The 20,118-nt window shown below is 44.1% G+C and overlaps 1 protein-coding gene across 4 annotated transcripts in view; it reads right to left on the bottom strand.

The window, feature by feature from the left end:
- LOC112222534 (triple functional domain protein) overlaps positions 1-20,118 on the bottom strand; it is a 151,411-nt gene that overhangs the window by 16,529 nt on the left and 114,764 nt on the right. For all 4 annotated transcript variants that reach the window (XM_042304720.1, XM_042304721.1, XM_042304722.1 and 1 more), the window contains 6 exons: positions 18,516-18,627; positions 16,930-17,120; positions 16,611-16,712; positions 15,681-15,820; positions 15,370-15,469; positions 12,903-13,158 (listed from right to left, as the gene is read on the bottom strand). In XM_042304720.1, coding sequence (XP_042160654.1) covers positions 12,903-13,158; positions 15,370-15,469; positions 15,681-15,820; positions 16,611-16,712; positions 16,930-17,120; positions 18,516-18,627 — 901 coding nt within the window. The remainder of the gene's footprint in view (positions 1-12,902; positions 13,159-15,369; positions 15,470-15,680; positions 15,821-16,610; positions 16,713-16,929; positions 17,121-18,515; positions 18,628-20,118) is intronic.

Genomic DNA, 20,118 nt, shown 5'->3' on the forward strand with positions numbered 1-20,118 from the left:
GTTGGTTCTGTCTCTCAGTGAGTTGACCTCTGTGTTCTCACCGGTTGGTTCTGTCTCTGTGTGGCCGGGTTCTTAGCCCACTGACAGCAGTAGAGTAAAGTGACCAGTGAGTTGACCTCTGTGTTCTCACCGGTTGGTTCTGTCTCTGTGTGGCCGGGTTCTTAGCCCACTGACAGCAGTAGAGTAAAGTGACCAGTGAGTTGACCTCTGTGTTCTCACCGGTTGGTTCTGTCTCTCAGTGAACTGAACTCTGTGTGACCAGATCCTCCTACTGATCTGATCTAACCACAACAGCTTCTGACAGGGCATGATGACCATCCTGGACGGGTCAGGGTTCCCCAACAATGCACCACTCGCTCAGTAAAAATAACATGTACCTACAGTATGTTGCCATGAGAAAAGACAACAGGCCTTTTAAAGAATCTTAGGACTTCTAACACTGAGAAACAAATCAATTCAAAACAACAACATATGACCCCATGATTATCATGTACTGATCGGGCCTTTGACATGTACTGATCGGGCCTTTGACATGTACTGATCGGGCCTTTGACATGTACTGATCGGGCCTTTGACATGTACTGATCGGGCCTTTGACATGTACTGATCGGGCCTTTAGACTGATCACACACGTATTATTAACAGGGTGCTGCTGCACTAGTGCATCGTGGGTCATAGTGGGTCTCAGCAAGGATAGAGGAGCGTGTGACTTTTCTTTTTCATTTGTACAGTGAGACTCAGGCCAAAAGGAGGATACACCCATGGCCATGTCGAAAGGGTTTCTCTTAGCAGCCAAGAGCAATCTCAGGAGATGTTCTCAAGCCAGGCCATGGATGATTTCATGAAGTTCTTACAGCTGTTTTCCTAAAGCTACAGCACAGTAAATTACTTCCATACTGTTTCAAAATGTTGGCTGAATGGTGCGCCAGATGAAAGACAGTGTATGAATAGAGTTAATAACCTTCCCTTCAGTTTTAATTCATCATTCCATATGGCACTATGTTTGCTACAATCGTTTTGATGTGCATGCAAGGGTGCCATTTTCACAAAATGATTCAAGGTGTCATTTGACTGCTTTATGATTTCACATTAGGCCTGCTGAGATGGTCTGGGGCTGCATTTCATTGGCTCAAGCTTTGATACAGGCAGGGTTGGATTATGACATCATGACAGTCTAACGAAGTCAAATGGCACTAAATGATGTCACAATGGGACTGCTGAGGGTGATCTGAGGCTGTCAATGGCCCAGGCCTTCATTCGTTCCTCAGACACGGTTGGATTAGACTGACACATCTCTAGACCTACAAAGAGCCCAGGAGCAAATAAGCCCAGGAGCCTTTTGGGGCTACTTCATCCTCACATTTAGCCATACTTTTTCTCAAGATGGTGTGCATTGACATTGGCGTGCAGCACTGCAAACTCCCAACCTGGTCCAGAGTTGGCATGGATATCACACCAGACGAGTTGAGACATGTGGTGGAGAGAAGGGAGGAGTACAAGACCTCCATCCTGGACTCCATAACCATGCCTGACGTGGACTGCACCATCTTGGCCCTCGGGGGGGCATTTCTGGTCATCTGCCTGGCTCGCCTGTGGCTCAGCAGAAGGAAGTGGACAAGGCAAGGCCAAGGGAAAGGAGGACTGCTCCAGTGTCAGGCTAAAGGGGACAGCAACAAGGCTGTTCTGATGATGGAGCTTCAGGAGAAGGTTCTGCTGAGGATGGAGGGCATGGAGCAGCGCCTCGACGCCATGGAGGACTTCATCAGGTCAGTCTCAACTCTTAGCCTCATGCGTATCTAAATGAAAGGGTGCTTGGTACCGAAAATAGATCACGTCAACTATAGATAAGGGCCAGAACTCACTTCCATATAAGATGAAATTGAAGGTTAAAATGTTCATCTCATAGCGACATGTATTAATGGACCACACTGATTGGTACGTTTCATCTTGTGCCTTCCTTAGCTGCATGGGGAAGAAGAGGACCATGGAGAAGACAATGTACGGCAAGCAGGAGGCTGCTGGTGACAAGAGCAAAAGGGATGCCCTGCTCTTCTCTGACTGCTCTGACAACTCCAATTAATGTCTCAATACCTGTTTATGGACACTGTGCATTTCTTTAAAAATACATTCAACTGATTTGAAAATAAAAGATTGAAAAATAAGTAGCCCTTCCTCTCCTCTTTTCACTTTGTGGGGAATAGCATTGTATGTAGTTACAGTTATATTCTGATAGACACTTCACATCTTCACATCTTTCGTGACAGCGAACATGTGTGTCACAGGGTGGGGTGGATGGTGTGTTTTAAGGGGGATCACAATCCTTAGTTAAAATGGCTTCAGGAGACCTATATATTGTAGTATAATATCCTCCTGATATAAAGCATGTGTTCGCTCTACTCTCGATCTAACCCAGCTGTGGGAGTCCGAGCCAGAGAGCCTGAGAAGATGAGGTGTTCACACAGCCCTGTACTCTAAGTCTGCAGGGAAGAACCGAGGGCTTTCAAGAGACGTATAAATAACTCATAGCAGCCTACCATGAAAACCTGACTCTATTTATCAAATGTGTCACAATATTACTGACATAAAGGAAGGAGCCATTACGGGCTGTTTCAGTCATGCTTCAGGGTCCTATCGACCAAGTGGAGCAGTAGAAGGCTAGCAGGACCATGTGTTACAGTAACACTGGATGTGTACAGCAGACTCTGCCAGACCCACTAGGCAGACACCTCCAGCCCAGCCGTACCCAGCCCCATCCTCCATTCTGAGGGGAGGAAGGAAACAGGCATCAAATCTCCACCTGAACAAACCTAGCCTTCTAGTACACCACAGAGACAGGGCTCAGTGTGTCCCTCCCCATAGGCCCACCTTCCCTCTACATACCTGAGGGAAGTACACTCATGCCACGGTGCCCAGTAAAACTTTCCTTCCCTCTAATACTGTACAGTGCTGTCGCACAGTGTATCAGTGTGATTACATTGGAGACACACAAATAACTTACTCCTTGTCCATATTGTCTCATCTAGCTGGCTAAAAGGGTACAGTTATAGTATATCTCTCACATTTAAATCAAATGCTTTTGAACTCTTCCATTAAAAAGCCCTGTCTGCCAGTGGGTTAGTGGCAGGGGGGCAAACTCAGTCTGGTGCACAGTTCTACACATGAGTGTGTATCCACTCCACATATTGAGCAAACAGGACAGAGGCATGCAAGGGGCCTGACCCCTGGTGTAACAGCGCTATTTGAGAGTAGGTCTGAAAAGCTCTCACAGGCTGTGGGCAGCCCATCAATCACCTCAGAAAGTGGGCTACGGGGTATCATATACTGTATGAAGGAAAAAGAACTAGCCTGGCTGACTGGGACACCAAAAGTATTTTCAGTGAAGAACACAACATAACTTCTTTTAATATTGTATTTGTACTCATGTATTTTTGTGCGGTTGAGACAAAGATGTCCAAGACCAATTTCCCCTCAGGGACAATAATGATGATCTGATCTTACAGTCCTGTCACAGCTACAAAGCAGCGTCACTAGCTAACTTTGAAGTGGTGCCCTGAGAGGTGCCTCCTGGGGCGAGATATATTATTGGTTTGAGAGATCTGCGTGTCCTCGTAGACGTAGACAGTGATTTAACAGAAGGAGGGACACCAGCCTTGACACATTCCTGTCCATTGTTTATTCAGCAGGGTGTAAAATAACCCCAGACATCACAGACATGCCCCCTGTGGGACACTGTCTCTGTGTCCCAAATGGCACCCTTTTTCTTATTTAGTGCACTTCTTTTGACCAGGTAGTGCGCTATATAGGGGATAGAGTGCCTTTTGGGATGCAGCCCGTCTCTGGGTAGTGGGTAGGAAAATAAGCACTGTGGTGACCTCACTCTGATCTCCCGCCAGTGGGTCTTCATCACTCACCTCAGTCACTGAGCTCACTACTGATACCTGTCCCAAACCCGGGTCTGCTGTGACTATGTGAGCCCGCTGAGCTAAAGCCTAGGGATTAGGAGACACAATAGGTTCTGGCATGACACATGCAGTACGTTCAAACACATGTAAATATGGTATCCCTGTCTGCTTAGTACATTTCAGGTCACTATCAGCAGTAGAGTATGAGACAGAATGGGGGTGAGGAGTAGAGCTGTCATGGATTTTGGATGACAGTAATTGACCAGACAAATGCCCGCAGTCACCGTAATAACCGTTTCAATAGCAAAAAATTAATTATAATAATATCTATTTATATTTCACTTTTGTTTTCTCCTCTCCTCCTCTCCTGGCTGCATGTGCTGCCATATCAATAGAACAGGCGTCCTCAATCAAGTCAATGATGGCATAATGGCTGGACTGGCAGCAATTGAGAAAGTACATATCGATGCAAACCAGGATGTAAAAGCAAGAAGTAAAAGCAGGAAGTGTACCATCAATATGTGCTGTGATTTGTTGATTCAACTCAACTGATATTACAAAAAATACATTCCATTGCATGAGCCACATCATGAATGAATATTCTACATTATCATGGAAATGATTGCATCACAAGTAGGGCTGTCAGCCGCTGATTGTCAAGCAAATAGCTGTTTGTCCCTCGGTAATTGACCGTTAATTAACCTAAACACATTTATCATTTCCTGGCTTCCACACATAGTCTACAAACCACTAATGCAGACTTTTGGAACATCTACATTTAATAAATCCATGTAATATAGCCTACACCTTCACAATAAATTGATTATTTATTTTAGACAGGTTTAAAGAAACATGATATAAAGTAAATGTAGTCTATTTCAGAGGAACAGAATAGCATAATCTGAGTTGTCCTTATGTTAGGTCCTGATCTGGCTATGCTATATGGTTTTGGGCTACACTAGTTCATTTAGCAGACAAGATTTGCTTAGATTTCCGTGGCATTATTTTATAGTACGAAGAATACAATTGAACAAAGCGGAATAAAATAGATAGGATATTTTCTCCAAACTATTTGAGGGAATGTGCACATGCGGCTCTTCTGTGTTGAGGGGTTAACAAAGAAACAGGTACTCCTATATGTTTAATTTAGAGTTATTACGTAACTCTAGTTGTGGTATTTGAGTTTTAATACATTCTTAGGCTACATGACACGACTCTAATGATGATTTGAAAAAAGTTGCATTAAAGCTGTGTGCTCCAAAGCACCTCTCACATTTCTCTCCTTCACCTCATCGAGTCTTTCTCAAAACTGCGCGCAAATCCTTATCCAATTCCGAGGAGCATATTGAAGATATTGGAACAACTGTCCACATTTACATTTCGTCAGCCAACAAGATGAGTAGGCCTAACGAACAACAAAAGCACTAGCCTATGTCAATCTACTATCCCCCATAGTACAAAAGTTGACCTATTCTATTTTTGGGCGGCAGGTAGCCTAGTGGTTAGAGCATTGGGCCGAAAGATTGCTAGATCAAATCCCAGAGCTGACAAGGTAAAAATCTGTTGTTCTGCCCCTGAACAAGGCAGTTAACTCCCTGGTGGGCTGTCATTGTAAATAAGAATTTGTTCTTAACTCTTGAAACTAGGGGGCACTATTTTCATTTTTGGAAAAATAACGTTCCCAAAGTAAACGGGCTATTTTGTCAGGACAAGATGCTAGAATATGCATATAATTGACAGCTTAGGATAGAAAACACTCTAAAGTTTCCAAAACTGTAAAAATATTGTCTGTTAGTATAACAGAACTGATTTTGCAGGCGAAAGCCTGAGAAAAATCCAATCAGGAAGTGACTCATGTTTTGAAAGCTCTGCGTTCCGATGCGTCCCTATTGAGCAGTGAATGGGCTATCAACCAGATTCATTTTTCTACGTATTCCCCAAGGTGTCTACAGCATTTTGACGTAGTTTCACGCCTTTATGTTGAAGAATGACGTAAATGACTACATTGCGTAAGTGTCCGACTGAGGGCTCTCAGAGTAATTCTTGCATAATAGACAGAGGTAGCTATTTTTCCTCCCGGTCTTACTGAAAATACAGCTGTCCCGGTTGATACATTATCGAATAGATATTTGAAAAACACCTTGAGGATTGATTATAAACAACGTTTGCCATGTTTCTGTCGATATTATGGAGCTAATTTGAAATATTTTTCGGCGTTGCCGTGACTGCAATTTCCGGTCGAATTCTCAGCCAAATGTGAAGAACTAACGGAGTTATTTCGGCTACAAAAATAATATTTTTGGAAAAAAGGAACATTTGCTATCTAACTGGGAGTCTCGTGAGTGAAAACATCCGAAGCTCATCAAAGGTAAACAATTTAATTTTATTGCTGATTTTCGTGACCAGGTTGCCTGCTGCTAGCTAGGCATAATGCTATGCTAGGCTATCGATAAACTTACACAAATGCTTGTCTTGCTTTGGCTGTAAAGCATAATTTCAAAATCTGAGATGAGGGTGATTAACAAAAGGCTAAGCTGTGTTTCAATGTATTTCACTTGTGATTTCATGAATATTTTCTAGTAATATTTTTTGTCCGTTGCGTTATGCTAATTAGTGTCAGTTGATGACAATTCTCCCGGATCCGGGAGAGGGAGTTCCAAGAGTTAACTAACTTGCCTAGTTAAAAAATATATATATAATAATTCTGTGTGAGAAATAAATATTCCAAACATAGTCTGCAACAGTTGTGGGATGCGATAGATCCCAAATTAATACAACCACTATCAAAAACAACTTTTTACTCAATGAGGCTGATCCTGTTGTTCTGCCCCTTAACAGTTTAAAATGTTGATAAACTATTCGGCTATTTATGTCTTCACATTATAAGCGCAGCAATGTGCACATAGAAGTAGGCTATACGCACAAAAGTTCCATTAGCTAAAAAACACCATTATCAAAAGTGACCACAAAATGTGATTATGCATGAAATGCTTTTATTATAAAGGTGCATTTTTATGGTGTAAATGATCTTCCCCAAACTTGAAACTCACACGCTGTGTATGTATGCCAGTTAGGCTCTACACCCATTGAAAAGCAGATTAATGTGCTTAATTGTAAGAAGTTATTTAGCCACTTTTGTGATACAAACCTTATCAAAACATATAGGCCCATGGGATAAGCTACATAAGGTGTGGGCCTATGATTTGAAAAAGTCGCAAAAAAAAGGCATGCATTGTTTCTTGCCTTACCCTGGGCATCATTCACAAGTGATAATATTTAATTCACAAGTGATACGCTAATATTGTCACTCATCAGACTATTCTCGATTTAATCTTGTCTTTACATGTGGCACAGTCCCATCCAATCAGAGAGTAGTGGCTCACTGTCCTCTGTCACAATTGGATTAAGATGTCTGGCCCACTTCCTGGGAAACCTAACAGGGCTCATCAGACACAGGACAGGAGGGCACACAGGCCAAGCCAGCTGTGTGATGCAGTGGGTGATACTGTGTCTGTCTGTTCTCCTCATGTCTACAATAACAAGGATATCAGCAGAGGGGTGGATCATCACAAAGCAAGGATCAATCAGCTGGCTAACATGAATACACATTCAGATGTAACTGTTGATCAGAAAGCTATGGGTTATTGATCATGTCAAGTTATTCATACATTTCTATTTCAAGTCAATCTTTCTCTATGAGCTATACGAACTATGGACTTTTTAAATGGGCGGCAGGGTAGCCTAGTGGTTAGAGCGTTGGAGTTCAAACCCCCGAGCTGACAAGGTACAAATCTGTCGTTCTGCCCCTGAACAGGCAGTTAACCCACAGTTCCTAGGCCGTCATTGAAAATAAGAATTTGTTCTTAACTGGTAAAAAAAATAAAAAGATGATTCAGGAAAGTAAGCTGGCTAACTATTTGATCCTGGTGAATGGGCGAGGAGGAGGATAGGGTTTGGACAGCACTGAGGTGGGTGGGATGCACCAGGAACAAACACAGTTACTACAGCTGTATATACACGGTTTGTTCCGTCAACAGGTAGTAACATGGCTGAGTCAATCAGTCAGCCAGCCAGCCTGCATGCCTTCCTGCCGGTCTGTTTCTCTGTCTGTCTGGTTGTCTGTGTCAGTCCCACATGTGACTCAGAAGCTCTTAATCTAGTCCAAAGTGTGCCAGCTTTAATATGGTATTTCAATCGTTTTTATGCACCAATATAATCCACTCCATAACACCCATTCAATCAATATAATAGCCTACTGTACTTATCCCCCAGGCCGTCACATACAATACAGACGTTATTGTTGATATGTACTCTACAGTAGGCTGTGAAAAAAGGTATGCTAAAGGTATGCTGCAAAATCATGTCAACAATAATTAAATGTATTGCTTGATTATACCAATGATCACAACAATAACAATCCATTACAAAGTTGGAGCCTGTTCTACACTGTTAATGGCCTGGAACACTGAAAGGACTGGTTCTATATAGGTCCTATACAGTATCGTTACATACCCAAATCCAGCAGCCAGAATTTGCAGTTTTCTGAGGGTCCCGCTTGAGAACTCATATGGTACAGAGGACTAACAGCAAAAATAGACTGTATTCCATTTGCCATGGCAACCTGCCCTGGTACTCTTCAAGTTCTCACACTGTTTAAAATCCAATTCTTCAAAATAATTTTAGAAAACATATACAGAATCATGTAGTTTAAGAAAAAGCTATAGGAAGAAGCTGTATCCTCTAGCTCAGATGAGATCAGTCTGCTGTGTTAGTGGGATGGGATCTGCTCTCTCTTCTCTACTCTCCCAGAGAGTGGGCTGTTGTACTGTGAGGGCAAGCCTCCTCTGTCCCAAAGGAACATTCAGAATCAGACGGCACACTTTACCGTAAAACCCCTAGTAGAAGCTCCAGCCCTCAAACAGCATGGGCTCAGCTTCCACAAATCAAATCAAACTATATTTGCCACATGCGCCGAATACAACTAGTGTAGACTTTACCGTGAAATGCTTACTTACAAGCCCTTAACCAACAGTGCAGTTCAAGAAGAAGAACATATTTACCTAAAATAAAAAGTAATAATAAAAAGTAACACAATAAGAATAGCAATAACGAGGCTATATACAGGGGGTACCGAGTCAGTGTGCAGGGGTACAGGCTAACTAAGGTAATCAATACATGTAGATAGGGGGCGAAGTGACTATTCATAGGTAACAAACAAACAGCGAGTAGCAGCAGTGTACAAGAGGGTGGTGGGGGGGTCAATGTTAATAGTCCAGTGGTGATTTTTATAAATTGTTCAGCAGTCTAATGGCTTGGGGGTAGAAGCTGTTAAGGATCCTTTTGGTCCTAGACTTGGCGCTCCGGTACCGCTTGCCGTACGGTAGAAGAGAAAACAATCTATAACTTGGGTGACTGGAGTCTCTGACAATTTTATGGGCTTTCCTCTGACACTGCCTATTATATAGGTCCTAGATCGCAGGAAGCTTGGCCCCAGTGATGTACTGGGCCGTTCGCACTACCTTCTGTAGCACCTTACGGTCAGATGCCGAGCAGTTACCACACCAGGCGGTGATGCAACCGGTCAGGATGCTCTCGATGGTGCAGCTATAGAACCTTTTGAGGATCGGGGGCCCATGTCAAATCTTTTCACCTCCTGGCGGGGAAAAGGTTTTGTCGTGCCCTCTTCATGACTGTTTTGGTATGTTTGGACCAAGCAGTATGTACTGTAGAAATGTAGCATATATAGTCACAGCTTTACTTCTCAGCACAGTTGCAATGTCCTTATTTAAGCAAAGCTCAATACACTTAAGAACATTCAGTAGTGTGACTGACTGTAGCTGCCTCTCACACATTTGTACAGTCAGATCTCAATCTACCCTGCAGTGCATACAGGGCTGGAGGAGTAAACAGACAGCCCACACAAACTCTCCCTGTTCAACTGTGTGTTTTCTCATCAGGATCTCTGGGCACTAACCACAGCCTGTTTCCTGTAAGAACCAAAACACACAACGTGCACAACACACACACACGTGGAACACACACACACGTGCGCCACACCAAAAAAGCTAAGGCCTCCCTGGTACCTTTGAGAAGGTAACCGTTTTAAGCTGAATCAGCAACTGAAGGGAGGTGTTTGCTATTGTCTCTTTAGCACATTTTAGAAATACGCTAAACTTATTGATGGTCCCTATTCCCCCTACTGTACACTTCGGTCCACACTGCTCTAGCTGGGGATAGTCATGGTGGCATTTCCTCGTCCAGGGATCCTCAACTAGATTCAGCTGCGGGCCAATTTTTTCTTGGGCGGATGGTCTGGGGGCCGGAACATAATAAAAATATATATATTTAAAATGAAAACTGCCCACAAGAAACTTAAACAGAAAATATTTGCCAAAAAATGAAACCTTGATTACATTTGGGAACATTGTCCTGCGTAGGGTGCAGTCTTTCAGATGGGATGTTAAAAAGGGTGTGCTGACTGTGTTCACCCCGGTTTCATGGCTAAATTCCCAACCTGGCCACATTCCATCATGACCACCTAATCCTCCCCCTCATTCCTAATTGGCATATAATCACTCCTCACCTCTCCACCTGATAGCTGATGTGTGGTGAGAGTTCTGGCACAAAAAATGTCCGCCATGCATCACTGAGGTGGGTGCTACACATTGATGGTGGATGAGGGGAGTTTCCCCCTACTATTTAAAGCGTTTTGAGTACCTCAGTTGCTAGAAAAGTGCTATATAAATCCAATCAATTATTATGAATTATAATTATTTGTATACGATCACCAAATTCTCTCTATTATGTATGGGAATACTTGGGAAAATATTTCCAAAATGTCAATCACTTGGAGCTGATCTTCTGGTGTTTTTACAGTCTTTTATGTCCAACAATGAAAATTCAACAAAAAGATAAATATATACATATATGATGTTTTGGGGCCCAGAAAACTGGGAGGGGGCAAATAAAACCACCCGCAGGCCTTCAGTTGGGGAACCCTGTCCTAGTCCATGGTCCTGTAGTTGGAAAATACAAAAATATCCAAAAAGCAGTAGCTTTGTCTAATTCAGTTTACAAACTTAATTGCAAAAACATCACAGGAGTCACATCAACAGCATTTTCTGAGAACTTGTGGGGTTGACACAAGCTATGACAGCTACTAATTCACCACAGGCAACCAGCCAGCAAGGGCTTTGTTCTAAGTCCAAGGGATGGGGAATGCAATGAGGAAAAACAATGAATGAATAGTCTTCCTGTGAGTTAGTGAGACACATCCATCCATCGCCTTCTACAACTCCCAGACGTTTACCAGGGCAAACCTCCTGCTCACAGGCTGCACTCATTCTGGCCCAGCCATGCATCTGGGTGACAGCACCAGTCGGGAGTAGGAAGAGGAGAGTTCCCAGATCTTCCCACCCATACCCCTAACCCGTCCACTGCCCTGAGAAAAAGGCCTAGGCCTACATGCTCTGCTTCAAGGACAAAGCACCACAAAGACAATGGGAGCACCAAGGACATATTCATCCTCCTAGTTCTAAAGGAGCCCTGCTGAGGGGAGTCTTCAGTCTGCATAACAATTCACTACAGAAAATAGGAAAGCTATGGCACTGTGCGGGTATAAGAACGGACCGTCTAAGAAGTTCTGATGCTCCTACAGGCGCTCAGGAAAAACATGGGAAAAAAGCACACATGAAACTTGAAGGCAGCAGAATAATAAAGAACTGGATGGGAAATCCTTAAGTTTGTTATTAGTTGGAGAAGACCATCCAAGTGTGTGACATGCATCAAACACTACCTGGTTTAAGCCAAAATACAGGATTCCCCACTCCCTTATAAAATGATGAAGAGCCTAATGTTTAGGAAACCTATCAGCATATCATTTTTTCCTTTATTTAACTAGGCAAGTCAGTTAAGAACACATTTTTATTTACAATGAAAACCTACCGGGGAACAGTGGGTTAACTGCCTTGTTCAGGGATAGAACGACAGATGTTAACTTTGTCAGCTAGGGGATTTGATCCAGCAACCTTTCAGGTTACTGGCCCAACGCTCTAACCACTAGGATACCTGCCGCCCCAGGTAGCCTTGGCCGCACCATGGAAACCACCAGTATGTAGTACACAAACATCAGCTCTATCTTATTACAGACCAGGACAGGAGGAGGGCGGGCCATCTGACAGGAACAAAGCTTTACTGAGTGACTCAGTCATGACAGAACAGAAGCTCCAAGTGCCACCCAGGTTTCTTTGATCTCATCCCCTGGGGTCTGGAATGGGGTCAGGTCATGGAGCTCAATAACTACTTCTCCTTTGAAGAAAGATGAAGAAAAACCAGTGTCCAGTCAAAAGGACAGGGTCATATTGAAGGCCACACGGTAGCAAAACGTTTTGCAACAGAAAACAAAAATGCGTGTGTTTTATATTTGACAAGTTCAGGTAGTCTCTACCTGTTTCAGTCAGTTATCTTCTGTTTGGTGCCTGACAAATATGAACCATGAGAGACAGGCCACGTATGCATGTATGAATTCCCAGAGTTAGTCATGTCTATATGAATTCCCACAGAATAATGTAGGTGGTAATCAATATGTTTTCCACAGCAGCACGTGAGTCATCAACACTTCCTCTACAGACTGCAAAACAGGGAGCACCTGGAATCCTTCACTGGCTGCAAGTACACACTCGCCCACTAGAAACCCCCTGGGACCAAGGTACAGATGGTGCATGTGTGTGTGTGTGTGTGTGTGTGTGTGTGTGTGTGCGCGCGCGTGTTACAGACCTAACGGTAGATTGACGCCAGACATTTTATTTTATTTTTTTACTTTAGCTGAACATATCATTTGATCTCCAGCACCTGCTTAGAACCATATGATGTGTGCATGTAATCATTTCCCGTACTGTATTCCAGGTGCCTCACAACAGCAAGGCTGACAGTGTGTCTATGTATCTGTGTCTGTGTGTCTGTGTGTGTTCCAGCCTTCTCAGTCCCAACATCAAGGCCTACCTTTGTGGTGGTGGTTGAAGAGTCCTTCCATCTCCATACTGGAGCGTGAGTGAGCGATGCAGAGCATGGCACAGGGCACTATGCCCTCCTGGGCAGGGGAGCGGTCCGTGGTCCTCACCAGGCACCAGTCTGGCTTGTCATGGAGCCTCTCCAGCACCTCCACTGTCTGACCCCTCCGTACAGTCAGCTCAGAGCTGCTGCCATTACTAGCCACAAAGTCATGGATGACCACAGTCAGCTCACAGCCACCAGAGAGCTGGAGAGAAAGAGTGATGAGAGGGAGAGAAAGAGTGATAGAGAGGGAGAGAGAGGGAGAGAGAGAGGGAGCATGTCAGACTTACTATAAACATTACATGACATAAAGGAATAGTTTGAGGTTATGAAGAAACAGCCTGAATTTATTGATGTTTAGGAGCAGTATCATAATGAGGGTGTGAATTATAACTATATGTCATTAAATGGTGAGATTCTCAGGATGTACTAATCAGCAATAGCGAGTCTATTATTAGCATGTCAACAACTGAGTTCTTATATGGGTTTGAAGGTCCCCAAGTCCCCCTGAGAATTGCTGATTTGCCACATGTCAGTCATTCCGTTTTCCCAGACCCAGTCTCAGTCACAACGCTAGATTAAGAGCTTATTCTGATGGCCATCAGAGCAGTCACTCAGCACTGTGCAGGCTCCAAACCAACCACATACTGTAGCTACTGTAGCTCAACTGTACTGAGTTGTACTGTAAATGTCATGTCATTCTGGTGAGTCACTCGCCACACATTCAGATGCCTCAACATGACCCAAGAAACGCTCTGACATTCTAAAGCAGTAGATGCAGGGGGAGAAAATGTCCATTAAACTGCCATATACAGTATTCCATTCAAATATACATTGACGATGATGGGCACATCAGGGACGTTTCAAACAGGGAAATTAGTTACAGGAGAATGACGATCACCCTCGGCAGTTCCACACTGACAACACGTTCTTCAAATGATTATCAAATTAAACCAATTAAGGACTCCAACCAACATCCCACCAACATGGCTAGTTAGTAACTGCTAGAGATCCATACATACCCATTGGTAGTGAGGCAAAGCCAGAGAGTTCAAAAGCTGAGCCACCGGACCCGAGTTTTTATTGTCCTCCATGATTCTGTCCTCTGTCCTCTTCTCCTTCATACTCTGATGCTGAATCTAATCCATCGACAAGACACAAGGTTAACTTAACCCTGAACCACACTGACCTGAGGTAACGCGCAGGCCCACCTACTCTCATATCCCGCCGCCCGATGGCCCTACGATGGTATCTAGGTACTATATACCAGAGCCAAAGTACTCCTTTCCTTGTCTACTGTACCAGCTGTGCCTTCTCCAAGGAGAGGCTGGAGATATGACACTGACACAGAGAGTGGTACAGCTAGTGGGAGGCTGACACACTCGTTGACGCGTCGCCGACACACAACTCCACTCTGTCATTGCCTCTCACAGATCTCACAACACCAGGCGAAGAGGCAGAGAGCGAGAGAAAGAAAGACAAAGAGAGGGAGGCAGAGAAAGAGAGGGAGAAAGGAAAAAAAGAGAGAGCGAGAAAGAGAGTTGACTGAGTGATTGTGCCCTGTATTAAAGGAACCACGGCCCATTAGTGGACATGAGAGGACACAAGGACTCTCCCTCATCACCTCTCTGTGACCTTGACTGACCCTTTCTGTGTTGTTTTCTGTACCCTGACAGAACCAGAGCTACACTGTGTCAGGAAGGACACTTACAGAAAGGGACATACTATGCATGTCTTCCAAATGTCACCATATTCATTTTGCTGTGCATTATTTTTTGACCCGGAGTGCACTATAAAGGGAATAGGGTAGCATTTGGGACTCAACCACTGTGGCTAAGTCAAATTGAACCTAATTCCTTGATTTAGGAGCATAGCTGCATAGAGCAGAATAACTGCAAGTCCAGCTTTGGCAGGGAAACATGGTCCCTAAAGAGGCAGAGTGTTTGTGTGAGAGAATATAGCTCTGACTGTGAGTAGGAGTGATGTCCTTCTGTGCTGTTATTGCCTGATAAAATCACACTATCTGTTCCTTCCTGAAGACGAGCCATGTTTCTCATGTTCATCTCTGAGATGGAAAGGAAAAGTCTAAAAGTCTAAATGGTTCACAGGAAGCCAGTCCAAATTAAAATGATGTCTTGAAATACTAATTTCTAATTGACTTGTCTGGTTGCGGTCTCTCCTAAAAAGGACTGGAATAAGAGGCTACCGTTTGAAATGCTGTTGAAAAGACGTCTCTAGAGTCTAACGTGTCAAATGATACTATGAAGATCTCCGCTGTTCCACAACAAAGACCAACAGCCCTAACCAGGGATTGTAGTAGCAGACCATTGTCTTACATCAGACTCCGGAGTTGGCAACGTGTCGTATTTGAATGGCGTAGCTGTTGGGAGGCAATGGGCAGCATCTGATGACTCACCTTATCGCTGTCCAGTGTGTTCTGAGAGGTACGCGAGGCGATTGAGATGGTGTCTGGCTGACTGCTGGCATCACCCTGGCTGTCCAGGTCATCTCCATGACTACAGAGGGACAAGAGGAATCAAGACAGGGCGGGGCAGCTCTCACAATCAAATACTGTTGGGGCACTTTAATGTTAGGTTGTGCTGCGGTACTGACGGAACAATAACTTAATGTATAAAACCAATGTCCAATGCAGTCAGTCCTGTATGGTCTGTAAGAAAGGCTGTGAGAAGTGATGAGGTTGATACAAGGTGCAGTACTGTACTGTACCTTCTGCCCTTGTGTTTGACTGTGGTGGCCTTGGGGATGTGAATAGGCTCCTTCAGGGCTCCTCTCAGGTGGATGGTACGCTCCTGGATCACCTCCCGGATGTGTTTGATCCAGTCCTGCTTGTTCTCTATGCTGGACGCCTGAGGGGACAGACGGACGGACGGTCAAGACAGACGGGCGGGCAGAAAGATCCCAGTCCACACATTCCCAATATTTCGACACGATCTATGATGCGACACTAACTACACTCAGAGCTGTTCAGTCAACACAGTCAACCCTGATGCCTTCATCGATGCGTTCACTCCAATGCTTACTATTTTTTACCAGAGTACATCGACAGAACACACATTTTGTCATGTTCCTGTCATTCAGTAAGACCCTTTCAATCGATTACAGTATGTTTCACAATTGAGGAATTCCGAGGAGCCATTTAAAGGGCCCTTCAGTGCTGTGTGAATGAGTGGACACATAATTAGCATACGACTCACTCATGTCTTCATGGGAACTATGCAACAATAATCAAGAGTATGCTGCTGTTATATAACGGACAGATTAAGATGGGCAGTCTGCCATTATATAGTGTGTATAATATATACATACCATGTGTGTGTGTGTGTGTGTGTGTGTGTGCTGTGACTCATAACGCATCAACACGCAGATATGTTTCTAAGTGCATGAACTGTTATGCAAATCTTCGAACTTGAATACATAGGCCTGGTAACGCCCACTCAAAGAAATATGTTTTGGGCGGAATTGTAGGAGTACATTTAGTGGTCATCAAATCTTAGTGGGTTGAACTTAAATCTTTAAAACACACAGTAACACCCACTTAAGGGAATACGTTTTGGACAAAAGTGGGAGTAAATACATAAATATTCATTGTGCTTGATTGTGTGCTGGGTTACTGTTAAGTCAAAATGTCCCAGTTACCTTCAGCACCATCTTGTTGTCTGAACTGGGGGTCCTCCCAACCCAGAGAGCAAACTTACACGGATCCCCCTCCACATGTTCTGTGACACCAAGCTCTGAAGTCTTAGGAGCAGAGACAACACAAAAACAGAGTTAGAGAAAGAACAGGAAAGGAAGAGAGTAAATATAGGGTTGATAAAAAAGTATTGGCTTGAGATCCGCGCAGACAACTATTTGGGTAAATCATTCATTGATGTGAATGGGAGACTTTCATTTAAGTTAAGCGTGCAGATCTCAAGTTCCAGCCATTGTGATGAGAGAGTGGACAGGTTGTGCTTACAAAGAGCTTGCTCTTGTAGAGGTACTTGTTGCGTCCGTTAGAGTCCTTGACCTCCTTGCTGAAGACCAGGGACATCTCAAATAGGAAGAGGTGGCGCTCGCGTCCCTTACGGATCAGAGTCTTGGGATCCCACACCTGGAAGGACTCCTGCAGGATCAGCTCTCCTTGGGAGTCAATATTCCCATCGAACCCTGGAGGGGGGAAGAGGAGGAGGAAGAGAGGGGACTGTCAAGTCACTTGATTCAAATAATAATTTGTAAAGCTACACTACAGTTCAAAAGTTTGGGGTCACTTAGAAATGTCCTTGTTTTTGAAAGAAAAGCACTTTTTTTTGTCCATTTAAAATAACATCAAATTGATCAGAAATACAGTGTAAACGTTGTTAATGTTGTAAATGACTATTGTAGCTGGAAACAGCAGATCTTTAATGGAATATCTACATAGGCGTACAGAGGCCCATTATCAGCAACCATCACTCCTGTGTTCCAATGCACATTGTGTTAGCCAATCCAAGTGTATCATTTTAAGGCTAACTGAGCATTAGAAAACCCTTTTGCAATTATGTTAGCACAGCTGAAAACTGTTGATTTCTAGGCAGGGTTCCTCTGTCCAGTGTCTGTGTTCTTTTGCCCATCTTAATATTTTCTCTTTATTGCCCAGTCTGAGATATGGCATTTTCTTTGCAACTCTGCCTAGAAGGCCAGCATCCCGGAGTCGCCTCTTCACTGTTGACGTTGAGACTGGAGTTTTGCGGATACCATTTAATGAAGCTGCCAGTTGAGGACTTGTGAGGCGTCTGTTTCTCAAACTAGACACTCTAATGTACTTGTCCTCTTGCTCAGTTGTGCACCGGGGCCTCTCACTCCTCTTTCTATTCTGCTAAGAGACAGTTTTGCTGTTCTGTGAAGGGAGTAGTACACAGCGTTGTACGAGATCTTCAGTTTCTTGGCAATTTCTCGCATGGAATAGCCTTCATTTCTCAGAACAAGAATAGACTGACGAGTTTCAGAAGAAAGTTCTTTGTTTCTAGCCATTTTGAGCCTGTAATTGAACCCACAAATGCTGATGCTCCAGATACTCAACGAGTCTAAAGAAGGCCAGTTTTATTGCTTCTTTAATCAGAACAGTTTTCAGCTGTGCTAACATAATTACAAAAGGGTTTTCTAATGATCAATTAGCCTTTAAATGTGATTTACTTGGATTAGCTAACACAACGTGCCATTGGAACACAGGAGTGATGGTTGCTGATAATCGGCCTCTGTACTCCTATGTAGATATTCCATAAAAAATCTGCCGTTTCCAGCTACAATAGTAATTTACAACATTAACAATGTCTACACTGTATTTCTGATAGATTTTATGTTATTTTAATGGACAAAAATGTTGCTTTTCTTTCAAAAACAAGGATATTTCTAGGTGACCCCAAATGTTTAAATGGTAGTGTATATTCCATAAAAGCTTCCTGTGAGTTAGCCCAGCCTGCTCGACTAGGAGCTAAAAGGAATGTCCAGTAGGTCAAAGCCTAGTCCTCCTACAACAGATAAAAGGGGAAACCCTTAGCTAGTTCTATGTATATTTACTCCTACCGTCCATCATGCTCAGGTGCATGGCGTCGTTGGCTCTCTTGGGGACACTGAGCATCACCTCCAGACCATCCTTGATCTCCCCCTTCCCCTCCTCACAGCAGGTCAGCAGCTCCTGGAGAGGAAACACACACACACACACACACACACACACACACACACACACACACACACACACACACACACACACACACACACACACACACACACACACACACACACACACACACACACACACACACAGAGAGAGAGAGAAACAAACACAAAACTTTAGTTGCATTTCACAAACCTCAAGGTCCAATGAAAGATAAGGCTGTGAAGGACTGTGTTCCATGCAAGGTGCAGTTTAGCTTCCAACATTGTAGCTTTGTTGACAACTAGCGATGTGTTCTACAATAAACAAGATCATTATACAAGCTGGATTACAGAGGGTGAGAGAACAGAGGGATTTTATTGCATGACATAAGTATTTGATCACCTACCAACCAGTAAGAATTCCGGCTCTCACAGACCTGTTAGTTTTTCTTTAAGAAGCCCTCCTGTTCTCCACTCATTACCTGTATTAACTGCACCTGTTTGAACTCGTTACCTGTATAAAAGACACCTGTCTACACACTCAAACAAACAGACTCCAACCTCTCCACAATGGCCAAGACCAGAGGAGCTGTGTAAGGACATCAGGGATAAAATTGTAGTCCTGCACAAGGCTGGGATGGACTACAGGTCAATAGGCAAGCTTGGTGAGAAGGCAACAACAGTTGCCGCAATTATTAGAAAATGGAAGAAGTTCAAGATGACGGTCAATCACCCTCGGTCTGGGGCTCCATGCAAGATCTCACCTCGTGGGGCATCAATGATCATGAGGAATGTGAGGGATCAGCCCAGAACTACACGGCAGGACCTGGTCAATGACCTGAAGAGAGCTGGGACCACAGTCTCAAAGAAAACCATTAGTAAGACACTACGCCGTCATGGATTTTAAAATCCGGCAGCGCACGCAAGGTCCCCCTGCTCAAGCCAACGCATGTCCAGGCCAGTCTGAAGTTTGCCAATGACCATCTGGATGATCCAGAGGAGGAATGGGAGAAGGTCATGTGGTCTGATGAGACAAAAATAGAGCTTTTTGGTCTAAACTCCACTCGCCGTGTTTGGAGGAAGAAGAATGATGAGTACAACCCCAAAAATACCATCCCAACCATGAAGCATGGAGGTGGAAACATCATTCTTTGGGGATGCTTTTCTGCAAAGGGGACAGAACGACTGCACCGTATTGAGGGGAGGGTGGATGGGGCCATGTATCGCGAGATCTTGGCCAACAACCTCCTTCCCTCAGTAAGAGCATTGAAGATGGGTCGTGGCTGGGTCTTCCAGCATGATATCGACCCGAAACCCACAGCCAGGGCAATTGAGGAGTGGCTCCGTAAGAAGCATCTCAAGGTCCTGGAGTGGTGGCCTAGCCAGTCTCCAGACCTGAACCCAATAGAAAATCTTTGAGGGGAGCTGAAAGTCCGTATTGCACAGCAACAGCCCCGAAATCTGAAGGATCTGGAGAAGGTCTGTATGGAGGAGTGGGCCAAAATCCCTGCTGCAGTGTGTGCAAACCTGG

Source organism: Oncorhynchus tshawytscha, linkage group LG23 (assembly GCF_018296145.1).
Source record: "Oncorhynchus tshawytscha isolate Ot180627B linkage group LG23, Otsh_v2.0, whole genome shotgun sequence".
In the NCBI taxonomy this organism is placed as follows: Eukaryota; Metazoa; Chordata; class Actinopteri; order Salmoniformes; family Salmonidae; genus Oncorhynchus; species Oncorhynchus tshawytscha.